At 33.5% G+C, this 16,893-nt stretch overlaps 1 protein-coding gene across 9 annotated transcripts in view; it reads right to left on the bottom strand.

The window, feature by feature from the left end:
• EDEM3 (ER degradation enhancing alpha-mannosidase like protein 3) overlaps positions 1-16,893 on the bottom strand; it is a 65,939-nt gene that overhangs the window by 47,426 nt on the left and 1,620 nt on the right. For 8 of the 9 annotated variants that reach the window (XM_009240132.4, XM_002809696.5, XM_063726174.1 and 5 more), the window contains exons 2-4: positions 12,890-12,935; positions 1,022-1,122; positions 437-476 (exon numbers count right to left, since the gene is read on the bottom strand). In XM_009240132.4, coding sequence (XP_009238407.1) covers positions 437-476; positions 1,022-1,122; positions 12,890-12,935 — 187 coding nt within the window. The remainder of the gene's footprint in view (positions 1-436; positions 477-1,021; positions 1,123-12,889; positions 12,936-16,893) is intronic. The other variant, XM_063726181.1, reaches the window with a different exon arrangement.

Raw genomic sequence — 16,893 nt, 5'->3', positions numbered from 1 at the left:
ATCACCTGATGCTAAAAATCACTGCTGGGAAAAATTAATTTTTGGCTTATGAACACAGCAATATAAAGATTCTAATTTAACAATTTTGATATCATTTTGGCATGTCATTATGGAACAACATCAATGATGTTTTCTAAAGTTACTTTTTTCCAATAGCTTCAACCTCCTTGTCCAAAGAGGGGAAAAAAGGACCTTCCTAATTAAGGTGCCATTACATAAGCTGACATTCCCATAAATTATTTGGATATCTCTGTTATATTACATAATTCCATTTGACCTCATCAACTCAACAGTGTAAAAATTTATTTAGAAGCAAAGATCAGAATATCTTTAATTCTGAAGGCTTCTATTTCATACTTACTGTGTTATGATCATATTCACAATACTTAAGTGTGCATACCATGAATAAAATAAATCCAAGAAGAGTCAAACCTACCACAAGGGTGTCCAAAGAATCAATCAGTGTCAGAGAAAATCTAAGAAACAAGTGTAACAAGATATAAAACGTTAGAATCCTAAATAGTTTATGAATGTACAAGTAGACTTATCTATATTCTATTGACTGGTAGTTTCTATAAATTAGTACTTCCATGTATCTATAGTACAATGTAACCTATAAAGCTCTGAAAGAAACTGAAAAGCCTTTACATTTATGTTCAATGAATCTACGTATCTTCAAGAGGCATAGAAACATTCACTAGCTCTGAAAACAAATGAAAATATTAAAACATCAACAGTCCAATGTGCTAATGACTTTATAAACATTTTAAAAGTTACATAAAGGTTACATATATTTTAAGTTATATGCAGCTTAACAACTAACTTTTCTCTGATCCAAGATGTAAACTGATTAATCTTTTATAAATGATAACAGAAGGGAATAAAGGAGCATAATGTAACACATAAAACAGTCTTTAAAATTTAGCCAATCCCTAGAAATATTATTATATGTAAACTGTCTCTAAAAGTCTAAGACTTGAGAACTCTGAGATGCCATGCCATGCCCCGTGTTAATACTCACTTTCCCAAGGCATCATCAACGTCACCGCGACTTGGCTCTTGGCCTCTAACTCGACCTCTACAGGTTAAAGGCATGAGTTCATCAGCAGGGTAAGCATGTTCCTGCAAGGAAAACTTTAATAAGTCACTAAGGAAAATAAGAGAAAGCACACATCATTTTGAGAACATAACTTTTTCACAGTTAAAAAGTAAAATAAAAGTTAGTCAAAAGTTGTACTAAATTTACACCCTGTGGAATCTTTTAAAAAATCTTTAATTATAAATGTAATACATGCTTGAAAAAAAGTCAAACAATACCAAAAAAATTTCTTTAAAAAACTGATAATCTGCTTCCCCTCCCCTCCCCAATCTCACTTCCTAGAGCTAACTACTGATAAGACTGGCATTTATCCTTCCAGATTTATCCCACATACATTCAAATACATACACATATATTATTCTAAAATTTTATTTACGAACAGGTGTTCATGCCATATGCACACATTGCTCTAAAATTTGTTTACTTAAATCATGGAGTTTTCTTCCCATGTTTTTAGAATGTTACAGATGTACTCTATTCTAATAACTACAAACTGATAACATTAGCTAATATTTAATGAATACTTATATTCTAAGCGCTATTCTATCTATATATTTCAGTTAATTTAATTGTCACAATGCTCTGAAGTAGATTCAATTATCTCTAATTCATGGATGAGAAAACTGAGGCCCAGAGAAGTTAAGTAAGCCTAGATCACACATCTAGTAAATGATCCAGAATTCAAAGCCAGGTACCCTGACTCCAGAGTCTATCCCCTTAGCAGTGCCCATTCCTCAAAGTATCCCTTTACTGATGAACATGGAGGTTGATTTCAATTTTTTACTATGTAAACAATGATGCAATAAACACCTATGTGCATGTATCTTTTGAACATATGCCAGTATTTCTATGTATCAGATACCTAAAAATAGACCCATTAGGGTCAAAGGTATGTATAACTAATTTTTGGTAAATGCTACAAATTGAGGACACCAATCTACACTCAATTACTTTCTCACTAACATAGGAAATGATCAATAGTTCACATTTTGCCAATCTCCTAGGTAAAAGATGGTATCTAAAGATTCATTACTAATAAGGATAAACATCTTTTTGTATTATCCATTGCTATTTCTTTTTTGAAATGTCTGTTTATCTTTTGCCCATCTTTCTATTGGTTGCTTTTTTTGGCCAAACGAGACTCTCATACATTATGTTTGTCACATACAGTAAACATTTTTCTCTTTTGTTTGGCTTTTAACTTTATCTTGCTTTCACCTTATGGTTTCTGGCTTTCAAGCATGCTTAAAAGGATACCCTGAGCCTCTGAAAACAGCACTGTTATAATTTTTTTATATTTAGATATTTACTCCATCTGGAATCTATTTTCATTTATAATATGAAATAGGAATGTAACTGCATTTGCTCCCCAAAAATAGATAATTTTCTAAATACTACTTTTAAAACAATCCATCCTTTCCCCAGTGGCTTGAAATATTGAGTTCATTAGTTCTAAACTTTTCACGAACACGTTTCTGTAGTATTTATTCATTCTACAGACTTATTTGCCTATTCCTACTCCAAAACCATTATTTGAATTATTTTATCATTAAAATTATTTTAATTTTAATAAAATTCATTTTAATTAATTAAAATTAAAAGTAATAATTTAAATAATTAATTATAAAAATTAAAATTAAATTTTAATTATTTTATCATTAAAATCAATAAACCATTATTTTATTATATAAAAATTATTTTATTAAGTTTACTCTTCTGGAGAACTTTGACATTTCCTTAAATTTTACTGAAATTTTAATTGGAAGAACCGAATTTGGGGAGAATTGATAACTTTAGCAATTGAGTCTTCCCCTCTCAGAATACAGTAGGTCACTGTATTAATTCAGATCTTCTTTTATAAATTCAGTTTCATCCTATAGGTTGCACATATTTCTTAATATTTATTAATAGGTACTTTATAGTTTGGATTACTGGGATTTTTGTTATTTTAAGAATGACCATGACAGATCATTTCTGGTGTAGGTGGTAATGAAGTACATGGAGGAATCTTCCTTCCCTACCCACTACAAACACAATGAAATGCTAAATAAATGTTATAAATTATTTTTTAATACACAGTTGAGCTTGAGAATAAGAAATTTTCAAGTACCAAAATTAAACGGTGGAGTATAGAAGATAAAGCTGCACTGACCACAACATGGGGATTAGGAATAAAGACAGATTTTAGCGGGAGTTATGTTAATGCCCAAAGGACATAGGAGTTGATGCTGGTGGCCCTGCATACATGGCCATGAGCCAGGGCTAGGCTCTTTAAGTTGGGTGGTTGTTTTTGTGAAACTGGACTAGAATATTTCTACCTACTTGCCACGGGTCTTAACAGAAAAGAATAAAAACAATAAAGACCTGCTGATCTTTATATTTCCTTCACCAAGGGACAGTTTCTGAAAGATTTCTCTAAAATTAATAAAATATAATTATGAGAAATATTTTGAGGTTAGAATCGTGTTAAGTACGTTTCAACTTTAGGTAATACTAATTCCCTGTGCCAAGAATAATAGGATGAACATACTCATAATTCTCCCCCTCAATATAGGATTTTTGTCAGTTATGTTATTAGAGGGAGTCTCACTTTGTATGGTCTCACTATGCACAAGTTTCAATTACTACAATTTCGTTAAACACCCAACAACATGGTTCAAATTTCAGTTATCATGATATATTAACTGTAATTACATAAAACACAAACTTTGATGCTAGCTCTTTAGTCCACAAATCACTACGTAAATAACATGCTCATCATGATCGGCGATCAATCACATTACTTCTTTCAAAGTCTGTCAAGTGAATGATCACTCTGTTTACTCAGTTCACACAGAGATGAGTGTATGTTGCCTCCTAGTCACCCCGTGATAATCCTACGTAACAGTTTACAAAAATAAACAATCAAAGGGGAATTAGCCAACAAACATGAGAGTTTGGCAAAGAAATAAAAGGTGACAACACGAAGTGAAATTTGAATTGAACATAAATGAGGTTATCAACAAATTTTAGCTGACCAAGGGAATGTCGACACTTTCTCCATTCAAGAGACTACAGATAAGCAGCCACAGAAACTCAATAAAGGCCAAGTTATTGACATACATTAAGAAAGTGGTGGTGACATAAAGGTTGAAGATGTCACAGAAAAAGCTATGCCCACAAAAAAACTTCCCATTAAAGAAATCCTCAGAGATATTTCGTGACACTAAAAGAGCAAAGGACAAAATATTTGAAGCTGATCCAAATTTAGGAGTATGCCAATTCACCAAGTACAGAAAAGATGCCTCCTCTGTAACTGAAGTTATACAACGAGAAGGCAGCAAGGCAAGCACTGTTTAAACTACTCTTAATGAGTTTTTTGTTTAAAAAATAATAATAATAAGGCCAGGTGCGGTGGCTCACGCCTGTAATCCCAGCACTTTGGGAGGCCAAGGTGGGTGAGTCACCTGAAGTCAGGAGCTCGAGACTAGCCTGACCAACATGGTGAAACCCCATCTCTACTAAAAATACAAAAAATTAGCTGGGTGTGGTGGCAGGCATCTGTAATCCCAGCCACTTGGGAGGCTGAGGCAGGAGAATTGCTTGAACCTGGGAGGCAGAGGCTGCAGTGCACTGAGATCTCGCCATTGCACTCCAGCCTGGGCAACAAGAGTGAGACTCCGTCTCAAAAAAAATAAAAATAAAAAATAAAAAATAAAATGAAAGCACTTTAAATTTCAATGTTTCTAATATTTTTAATTACCATATAGTAAATAACAGTTTTGCTATTTTTTTCATTTCTCTTATATTTATAACCATCAGAAAGAAAAGTTTTGATGCTTTGACAAAGACTTTGAAGGTTTATAACATCTACATTCTGGCCTGGAACCGTAATTCCCCAAGTTGCTAGTGTTAGAACTCAAGTGGAGTTGATGCACAGCATTTTTCTAAGGCTTCTCCAATTTCCTAGTTTTTACTTTGTTCATCTCTTGATTGCCTGATATACTCAGGTATTTTATTGCTTATTTGTTTTAAAATAAGAGTATCATGGGTATTGTAGTTCTCTGATATTCCTGGGTTAGGCTGTCTTTTGCCTTATTGGAAGAAAAATTTGAATGGTTATAAAATGGCTGGAACAGTTTTTTTTCCTTCAGAAGTTTGAAGATACAGTTCTATACTCTTCCTGCATTTGCTGGGTGTTGCTATGGCAAAGTTTCTAAGACTAGAGTGGTCTTTTGTATCTTGTATATGACTTGTTTTTATTATGTGAATTTCCATACGATTCTTAATTCTTGAAATTCAGCAAAAAAACTCCTGATTCCATGTCCAACTCTCTCCTACTGCCTCTCAGTCAACTTATTTAGATTCTAAACTCATAGCAAATTAGCAGCAGAAATACAGACTAGTGGCCAGGAACACTAAACACATAGGAAAGGGAAGGAAAAAATACACACAGGAAGGGCGGGGGGGAACTTTTAAAGCAGGCTAAAGAATACTTTGCATTGAAGATGGCAACCTTTCAGACATTTAGAAAATTGAGTGCTCTGTAATGATCCATTCCTGGGTAGAGGATTCTAGGCAACACATGTTTTGATAGCATCAGAATCCACATACAGCTACTAAATTCTGAGTTCAATACCATGTAATTTTAATACTATATATAATATTTCAGCATAAATTCCTAATTACTTTTTTTGAAACGGAGTCTCACTCTTTCACCCAGGCTGGAGTGTGGTGGTACAATCTCAGCTCACTGCAACCTCTGCCTCCCAGGTGCAACAAGTCTCCTGCCTCAGCCTCAAGAGTAGTTGGGATTACAGGTGTGCCACCACACCCGGCTAATTTTGTCTTTTTGAAGAGACGGGGTTTCACCATGTTGGCCAGGCTGGTTTTGAACTCCTGACCTCAGGTGATCCACCTGCCTCGGCCTCCCAAAGTGCTGGGATTACAGGCGTGAGCCACCACTCCCAGCCCCTAATTACTTTTACATGTATCTTTTCATGTGTCAAATTCCTGACTACTCTTTTATGTGTCAATTCCAACAGAACTGATTTCCCAGAATGTACATTTTTATTGCTTTATAGTTTTATATTTAACACATATAAACAACACTTAGAAGAACTACAAAAATTTTTTAAAGTTCCTAACGTATTTTGAAAGAATCTTTGTAAAACATCATTCAAATGTTAATTAGGTTGTAAACAGTTCCTAACTATTTTAAACACTGCATAGAAAACTTCATACTGCTGTTTTTTAGGGTTTTGTAACACACACACACACACACACCTCTGTCTGAAATTAATATAAATTCAAACTCTAAATTAAATATTAAATTCAAATCCTGAAATCAATCTAGATAATAAAAATATTAATAGCAATTGCAACCCAGAATAATCAAATAAGGGAGTTTCAAACCAGGTGTAAAAATACTTTGTCTCTTTGTTTCAAGATTAAGAATAAAAATACAACCACACCTTTTTCTTTGGGTTAACCACAAAGCAAACTACAGACAGTTTGCACAAATTCAGAGCAATGCATACGTGGCAAATTAACAGCCTTATCGAGCTTCAAACATCCTGGCTTTTTGAGGCACAGTAATACCTCCTCTCTCTTCACAGTTTATTGTTGAGGGATAAGTAATTCGTACTGATATGACTCAGAGCCATGAGAAACATTTAATAATTATCACTCAGAAATAAAACTCAGATGATAAGAGAGTCCTATATAAATTAAGTAGGACATGTGCCTAGCTGAAAGAGCAAAAATAAAATAAAATAAAACAAATCATAATAGACCCTCCATATCAGACTCTAAATTTACTAGGGCTTTGAGGTAACAGACTTCTGCTCTAAACCACTCAAGTCAAAGCAGCATCAAAAACTGACTCTTTCTCCTAGATCTGGTAACTTCAGCAATTTTAAAAAAGAACAACAAAGCTGAAAGACTTAAACTGTCTGAGTTCAGGACCCACTATTAAACTACAATAATCAGGACAATGTGATATTTGTATAAGGGTAGATAGATCAACAAAACAAAATACAGAGTCTAGAAACACACACATGTATATATGATAAACCAATTTTTTTACACATATTTCAAAATAATTCAGTAGGGAAAGGATATTATTTTCAACAAATGGTGCTGGAATAACTAGACAGCCACATTAAAAAAATATATAAATCCACCTTTACCTCACATCATATATAAAAATTAACTCAAAATCGGTTATAGATCTAATGAGCAAGCTAAAATTATAGAACATCTAGGAAAAAAAAAACAAGAAAAAATTTGTGACATTGGGCTAGGCAAATATTTTTTAGGTAGGCTATAAAAGGCATGAATCATAAGAGAAAAATAATAAACTGGACTTCATCATAATTTAAAGTATTTGTGCTTCAAAAGTTCCTGTTAAGAAAATTAAAATGTAAAGCACAGACTGGGAGAAAATATATCTAAAGCATATATTTTATAAGGGACTAATATCCAGAACATATTAACTTTTATAACTCAGTAATAACAGAACAAATGACAAATATATATATATATATATATGAATAGCAAATAAGCATATGGGAAAATTTTCAACGTCATTAATCATCAGGAAAAATCAAATTAAAATCACAATGAACTACCACTATACACCCAACAGAATGGCTGAAATTAGTAAGACTGGAAATACCAAGTGGAAGGGCACAGAATAATTAAAACTCATACACTGCCGGTGGGAAATGCAAAATATTATAGCCATTTTAGAAAAGATTGGCATTTCTTATTAAGTTACACTTACACTTACCATATGACCTAGTAATCCTATTCCTAGGTGGGAAATATATGAAAATGTATGCCCAAATAAAAACTTGCACTCACAGGTTGACAGCAGCTTTATTAATACAATAATAACCAAAGACCAAAAATAAGTCAAATACTCATTAAATGGTGAATGGACAAAGAAATTATGTTCTATCAAATCAACTAATACTACTGAGTAATAAATAAGAATTACAATATATCTCCAACATTGTGTTCTATCAAATCTACTAACACTACTGAGCAATAAATAGGAATTACAATATATCTCCAACAACATGGATAAATCTCAAAAGCATCATGCTAAATGAAAGAAAGTAAATCAAAAGACTATGTACTGTATGATGCCATTTATACGAAATCCTAGGAAAGAGAAAGGTATAGTGACAAAACACAAATCAAGGTTGCTAGGGGACAGAGGTGAGGAGAAGGAATTTACTGCAAATAACTATGAGTTAAATTTTTGGGGTGATGAAAATGTTCTGTATCATGACTGTGATGGTGGTTAAACAACTGTATACAATTGTCAAAAAACAACTGTGCACTTAATTTGAAATTTTATTGTCTGTAAATTATATCTAAAAAAGATGAATTAGCTGAACGATCTGGTTCTACTGAATTAAAATTCTATGTAGAGTATCAGAGTGTGATTACAAAATGTTTTGAGAGGATACTATAGAATTTCTTGTGTAATTTTGGTAGGGTTTTAGGATGTTTTGAAAGCAAAGGCCAAGGAACAATGACTCATAGATGATAGTCCCACAACAGTCTCCACAAAAAGAGGTAAATATAAATTTATATCTCCCTCACTCCCATTAGCACCATGCCTAAAATACTTTGTTTACAGAATTACTGTTTCTGATGAATGAACCATTAAAGAGAAACACTGAGTACAGAATTTCAGACTGGGAAGATGAAAAAATTTCTAGAGATGAATGCACAACAATATGAATGTACTTAATGCCACAAAACTGTAAACTTAAATGGTTAAAATGGTAAATTTCATATTATGTATATTTTACAACAATAAAAATTTTTTTTAAACATTGGGGGGTAGGGGAGAGGCATTCCAAAAAAAATGTACATATATCTAGAAATGCACAGGAAGTTCACTTTAAAACAGTTCCTTTGGTTTGATTAATAAAGACTATTCTGTTGCTTTCACAAAATCAAGCTTAATAGTGGTTATTAGGTATGATTCTACTAAAGGAAACTGTGCTTACCAACTCTATCCAAGCTTATTTTTAATGTTTACGGCTCTTACCAGAATATAGTTTTTGCTTGTAACAGTTTGAGTTGTCTAACACAGACAGGAAAAACACTGGGAGCTCCAAAAAGGTTCTACATTTGGATGGCCCAAATACATGTCATTTTGTCACCCAAATTAATCTGCAAACTAAACTGAACACAAATACTCAAAATATGCTAACAGAAGCCCTAAAGTGACTGTGGCCTGGGGTTAAATAAGGTCACACAAGAACTGTTAAGATAAACATCAAATTCATGTTATTTGGTAAACAAGAAAGCCATCTGTGCAATTCACTGTGGGTAAACTGCAGCCTGACTGGGGCTAGAGATTTGTCAAATGTAGTCGTTATAATATTAATAGTTATGCCAATAAGTGTTAAAAACCCAAAAACCCCTAGATTTAAGTCCAGAGATGGCAGAGATGTAGTAATCTACCTAAAGCTGGCAGGACATTTTCATTAAGAAATAGCATTAATAGAACCTTCTATTGCATTAATAGAATAATATGCAAAGGGCATATGCCAAGAACAGGAAAGAACGTTGCGCTTTAAGCAAGTTCTATGTACTATCTGGAGAACAAGTTCTGAGTTACAGGCTAAGCGGATTTTAGGAGGGCAATTTCAATTTAGGCAGGAAATAAATAATAATGATAGTAGTAGTCGTTATCAGTAGCAGTAGTAAATTCTTACATCATGCTTCCTATTTGCCAGACATCAGTTCTAAGCACTTTCATTAAATTAACTTGCTTAATCTTTCTAACAACATTGTGAGGCAGGCAGACCATTGTCTTCATTTTGCAGAGATGAAGAAACAGGCTCAGGAAGACTAGGTAACTTTCCCATTGTAACCCAGATGAGAGGTGGCAGAGCCATCTCAGGGTGTCCTGTTCAAGTCCAGAGTTCTTGCTCTTAATAATACTATATTGCTTATCTTTGGAAAACACCACTGCTTTCCTGGGAAGCAAGAAGGTTAAACGAATTGTTCTACTGTAGAGCAGACTGGAGAGTAGTATTAGAAAGAACTAGTGAGAAATGAGGAAAAACTTTCAACATTTATTAAAAGCCTGCCATGTACCAGGCATTTTATATTTTAGGATAGTAGGCAACTGACTACAAAAAAGTAAACGACTTACAGGCCCTGAAATTCACCTTAAACTTGTATTTTTAATTAAGTTTATTATTTCTTTGCATTTAAAACACAAAGATATATCACAATGATCAAATGCAAAAAAATACACATTATTTTACTTCATCTTCGCAAGAAGTCAATTCAGTTCTTTCAAAAAAATTTGCTAAGCATTTATGTACCAGGCAGAAGACATATAAAAAAGGTGAATGTATTAAAAATTGAAGAAATTGGTTCCTGTTCTTTAAAAAAAAATCTATAGTCTACAATAACTCTTTGCAATTATTCTCATTTTACATAGAAAGACACTCCTCAGATGGGTTAAATAACCTGTTTAGGGTCCAACCTGTAAATAGCTGAGACAGGATTTGAACTCAAGCCCTTCTAACTCCAAAACCTATACACTTTTACCCTACAGAAAGCTAAAAGTATTTCTGAGTGTAGTGACGGGAAAAAAATTTCCAACTGACTTCAAATGACAAATACAAGGCAACTGTATTCTCTTTAATATTTTAGAACTGTGTCATATTAGTTGAGAACTTGAAAAGAGGAAGTGTAAATTCTAGACTAAATCTTGGGTTACAGACCTCACACAGATTGAATATAGAAGAAGTACACAGCAAGAGTCACTCATATTGTAAAATAGTTGAACATTTTAAAATACATATTACAGTGGACATGTATGGCCCCACTGGAAATACAGAAGACAATGTTACTTTCAGGAGTTCCCAGTCTTCGAAGCTGAAATCCCTCTCTCTTAAATCTTGTAAGTAGTTAATTGTAGCAGAAAGTTACTCAGTTAGGTCCCAATAGGCACAGGCCAGAAAGTCCTCTGAAAGCTGCCCTCAGTACCTGCACTGTCACAAACCTACTAAGTGTACTCTATACTTAGAAAAAATGTATTGATATAACTTTCTGCCATTGATATAACTGTTCTACCTAAAAAGAACAAGATATTAAAGATACCATGCTTTATAAAGAGATGATCCTATTCATTGTGAGAAACTGAACTTATTCATTTTCTCACAATGCTATTTTATTTAAATATGCTATTTTATTTAACTTTGGAACTGCATTCATGAGTATGCATTTATGAGATGGCTAAGGTCTGAGGGTATAGGATGGATCCACTTGGCCATCTCAAAATCATCAGCCTAGACTTGTTAAATTATGCTTTGCCCAAACTGAATTAACCAGGGATAAATGATTTTGAAAGAAATAAGGGTTGACATATGGGTGACAAAAAAAAATTAATTAAAAAACAGAACGGGTGTAATGGCTCACACCTATAATCCCAACACTTTAGGAGGCCAAGATAGGCAGATCACTTGAAGTCAGAAGTTCGAGACCAGCCTGGCCAACATGGTGAAACCCCATCTCTACCAAAAATACAAAAATTAGCCAGGCATGGTGGCACACACCTGTAATCCCAGCTACTCAGGAGGCTGAGGCAGGAGAATCACTTGAACCTGGGAGGTGGTGGCTGCAGTGAGCTAAGATAGTGCCACCACACTCCTCAGCCTGGGCGACAGAGCGAGACTCTGTCTCAAAAAAAAAAGAACATTAAGGGAATGACTGAGGTCTTGAGAAATAAATTTGAAACTGTGTTTTTAATGTTGAAATATATCCAAAAAAAATCATATCCTAAAAACATTAAGAACTCAAAATATGCTCTCTCCAAATTTACAATATAAAAGAGAATGAGGATTGTCAAATATAAAACATGTTTTAAAACTAAAAATGCATAAATTATATAGATTTAGATGTTCATAGATAACAATGATGTTGGTATATGAAGATATTTGGTTAATATATGATAAAAAATGGATTCACAGAATCAGTTGAAAAATATTTCAAGCAGAACTAAAGCTAGTCCTCTGCCAAACTTTCCCAACTACATTTTATAGGTTGTAATCATAGAAGAAAATCTGCTGACATATTTTAAAATGTAAAAACAAGGTTATAAGAGATAATTTTCAGGATAATATGATTAAACTCTTTTTAAATTACAATTTATGTGCAAAATTTTTTTTGAATTCCAGAATTTGCTAGCTATTTCATCTACATTGTTGCACAACAGATCTCCAGAACTTTTCATCTTGTAAAACTGAAACTGCTATTCAATCTTAAGTGAGCCCTAAAACATTTTTAAATAATATGAATCAGCAAACTAGAAAGCAAAATATATTCAGTGCAGAGTCCATGAGGATACAATTAGGACAGAGGCTAAGTAATAGTTTCTCTTTTAAGCAATGGTTTTCTTCAGTGTATAAATATTGTAAATTTTTTTTTAATTAAGATAATAATTTCCCTTAAGACCAGAGACAACATCTTCTTCATGTATATATCCACAATATCTAGCTATATAAAGCACTCAGTGATAATTGTTGATGGCATCCAAGGAAGCTATTTAAATAACGAAGTTTCATAATCTAATTTCAATTTATTCTTATCTGTTCAATAAACTGGTTCCCTAAAAACTACTACCAGAAAGACTATTTTTGTCCTGTTTTTTAAAAACTTCCTTTTAAAAAATGTAATTGTATTGTAGGTTTCAAAATTCCCAGTTGACTGTGCTCACATAATAATCAACTCACATAAATGGTAGGTAAAAATAAGCTTCCTACTTACCATATAGTTACCATAAGCATGATCAAACATTTCCAGTACTTGATTCCTAATTTTAAAAGAGCAGAAATGGAAAAAAAAAAAAAAGGTAAGTATATTCTATTTATTATCTTTCAAAAAGTTAATTTTTCCTCATAAAAAAAATATACCAATAAAAACAAAAGAAAAATTTAGGTAGAAAGGGTCATAAACAGAATCAGAAACTACAACAGTTAGCAGACAAGCTTTCATGAACTCACCACACAGAGCTGAGCCAAATTTTAATGATTACTAGTAATTTATGTACAATTCATCTTATAATTTTTCCTAAGAAAACTGATGAATGATAGATGCCATCATCAGAGAAGGAAATCTGATGCAGAAAAACAATGACCTCTTAACACAATTATTTAACATATCTGTCTTGAAGGAGGGGTTTTGCTGGACAGCCCTTAAAAAGAACCATTATTATTGCCATTTATTGCTTCCCCTATATGTTCTACTAAGAGAGAGGTACACGGGTGTGTAGTGACATGAAATAACAACGCTTTATGAAGCCTCTGCCTTTGAACTTACATTGAATAAACCACTAATGCCTAGTTTAAGTACATATTTATTAATATGTTTGTCACATTTTCAAAAGATACTTTTTATGATGTGCTCTACTCTAAAAAAAACTGTCAAAAATCAAATAAATATTATTCACTTCAAAAATGAGAAAACTAATGCTCAAAAAGAGAGTTGTGCGTTTTGGCGAATTCTGTTTCACAAAATCTCCGTAACCATTTTTTTAAATGGAGATGTCTGATCACTACACCAGAATTTTACTAAATCAAAACCTGTAAGCTTGCGACTGAGGAAGCAGCCTTTCAATTAAGCACTCTCAAGTTCAGGGACTTGAGGACTACAGGAAAAAGTACAAGTTATTGGTATGACTAGACAAGGCCAAATAATTAGCAAAGGAAAACACAGCTTAACAATTTTTTATTAACTTTTTTTTTTTTTTTTTTTTGAAACAGGGTCTCACTCTGTCACACCTAGGCTAGAGTGCAGTGGCACGATCTCGGCTCACTGCAACCTTCACCTCTCAGGTTCAAACGATTCTCCTGCCTCAGCCTCCCGAGTAGCTGGGATTACAGGCGTCAGCCACCATGCCTGGCTAATTTTTGCATTTTCAGTAGAGACAGGGTTTTACCATGTTGGCTGGGCTGGTCTCGAACTCCTGACCTCAGGTGATCCACCCGCCTCAGCCTCCCAAAGTGCTGGGATTACAGGTGTGAGTCACCACGCCCAGCCTATTAACTTTTCTTTTACCAAAGTTCCAATCACTGATGGCAAGAATTGAAAAAAGTGTTAAAGAAATTGCTAACTATATTTTTATTTGCCTCCTGTTATACTGCAACTGTCATTTTTAAAACTATAATCACAGATTATGAAATACTGGTAATAACAGAGCTAGCAAACAGAAAAGACCTCAGTTCCAGATCCTGACTATGAAGACCAGCAAAATCAAGTACACTCAAACTTGTGAACAAATTAAGTCCTGACAACATATGAATAATAATCATTTAAAAACACTTCATTATTTAAAAAAGGACCTTACCATCACTTTGCTAAAGCACTAGTTCTTTGTAAATTTACATATATATGTTTATATATATATAATTTTTATATTTGTGGTTTACAGCTCTAGACTCTTATCCTGTCCTAAGCAGAAAAAAAAAAAGTTTAAAATGTCCCTTTCAGGAATTCATATCAATGAATGGAAGATGGAAGTTCTTTTTTTTTTTCTTTCCCTGAAATGGAATACGAGATTATTACCAAGAAGTAGAAATTCCTATAATTGGCAATGGTAGTGCCTAGACATGTATATTACAAATGACATAAGCTTTAACTTGCTAACTCAACTTTACAAGCATTCAATTTTCAAGATTATAAGTAAATCATGATTGCATACAAGGAGAATCCTTACATTTATGCAGCATATGATGAGCAAATTTTAGAACACATATTTCAAAGTGGAGCTATTTAATATCATTGCTCTCTCTGACTTACACATAGAAGCCTAACAAAGTCACATTTAAATACAGAATGGTATAATAATTACTATATTGAACAGAAAAAAAAGTTTCTATAATGTTTTATCTATTCGAAAACTGGATTAAAATGTATTGGAAATCAGACCCAGTTAAAAAATTACACCACTCTTCAGTAATTTCTCTAAGTCAGCTTTTTCTCTTTTTTTGAGACAGAGTTTTGCTCTTGTTGCCCGGGCTGGAGTGCAATGGCACGATCTCGGCTCACTGCAACCTTCGCCTCCGGGTTCAAGCGATTCTTCCTGCCTCAGCCTCCTGAGTAGCTGGGATTACTGGCATGCGCCACCACACCTGGCTAATTTTGTATTTTTAGTAGAGAAGGGGTTTCTCCATGTTGGTCAGGCTGGTCTTGAACTCCTGACCTCAGGTGATTCGCCCACCTCAGCCTCCCAAAGTGCTGGGATTACAGGCATGAGCCATCATGCCAGTCCAAGTCGGCTTTTTCTAAAGTTACGTCTCCTGCCCATGTGCTACAGAAACTGGATTGTTTTCTACTTCATTCTTTAATGAAAACATAACATTAACAAAATATCCTGTTGCAAAATTTTAAAAACCAAAAAGCTTATTCCATGAAGGATAAGACTACATATAACCAGCTAAGTAATTCCACAAAGTATAAGTTATTGAGCAATTGCTTACTATTCATGACAATTCCAGTCTTTATCATCTGTTTGGTTTGTTGGTGGGGAGGGAAAGGGGTGGGGCATTTTCTGCTTTTTATCATGAATCATTATTTGGGCTTAAAAAAATGTACAGGTAAATCTAATGAATCAAAGTTCAGTTTTCTGAAAATTCCCAGAGAAAGCAGTCATATAATTGTGTATTTGTCGTTTATAGCTCTAGATTCTTACCCTACCCTTACTCAAGGGTAGAGCAATCTAACAAGCCTAAATAATTGTAATTTCACTTTCATAAATGATCTCAAAATTTGAGCTGAAATTTCAAGCCAATTTGGTTGAACTTTTCCAGTTAAAAACTAATTTTGGTCAAAAATGATTTATTCAATGACTCTTTTACAAATAAGTTTTTAATAAAAAATGGAGAAAGGGTAGTGATAGTCAAATAAGATTCTTGTGGTTCTTAACAGACTTGATACCTCTCTTCCAAGTCTAATGAACGTGCAACACACTGGAGAGAGCCTGGCTCTAGGATCAGACAGGCTTGGGTTTGAATACTGGCTCTACCAATCACTAGCTCTGCGGCTGAACAAGTCAACCTTGGGTCTCAACTTCCTCATTTGCAAAATGTGGATCACATTCATTGGGAAATAGGAAGGAGTACAGAGATAACATATGTAAAGTATTCACAGAATGAGATATTTGGTAAAACTTATCAATGATACATTAAATTCATAATGAGAGAAAATGTAAGATACTTATTAGAGTTTATTTACTGGTAATTTTATTTTGATGGTTGATACTTCAACTTTTTTCCATCAAGTGATCTTTATTGCTATTTAGAAACGAATACAAGACTCTTTGCAATGATTTAAAGTACATAAAGTAAGACCTGATGGTTCCACCACCCCTCCAGCCTAACCCCATGAGATAATCTTCGTTCCACTTTTTTCTGAGCTGAGGCATTTTTTTTTCTTTAAAAAAAAAAACATGGGATGATACTATACATATTATTCTACAACTTGCAATTTTTTTTGTTTTGGAAATATATTCTGGATAGGCTTCCAGTGACATACTTCCTTCTTCTTAATGTCTCAATATTATTCCATAATATGAACGTACCCTATTCAACCATTTCCTCCAAGGAAGAGTTGTTCTTTCAAAATGCACTTTTTTTTTTTTTTTCGAGACAGAGTTTCGCTCTTGTTGCCCAGGCTGGATCTATCTCTGCATTAAGAGTGCTTTTATTTTCTTAGGGTAGATTCTCAGAAATAGAACTGATCAATCAAAGAGTGTGCACAATTTAAATTTTAGT

The sequence above is a fragment of the Pongo abelii genome, chromosome 1, assembly GCF_028885655.2.
Source record: "Pongo abelii isolate AG06213 chromosome 1, NHGRI_mPonAbe1-v2.0_pri, whole genome shotgun sequence".
Classification (NCBI taxonomy): Eukaryota; Metazoa; Chordata; class Mammalia; order Primates; family Hominidae; genus Pongo; species Pongo abelii.
The sequence above is the reverse complement of the archived record's forward strand: the minus strand, read 5'-3'. Positions and strand labels throughout refer to the sequence as shown.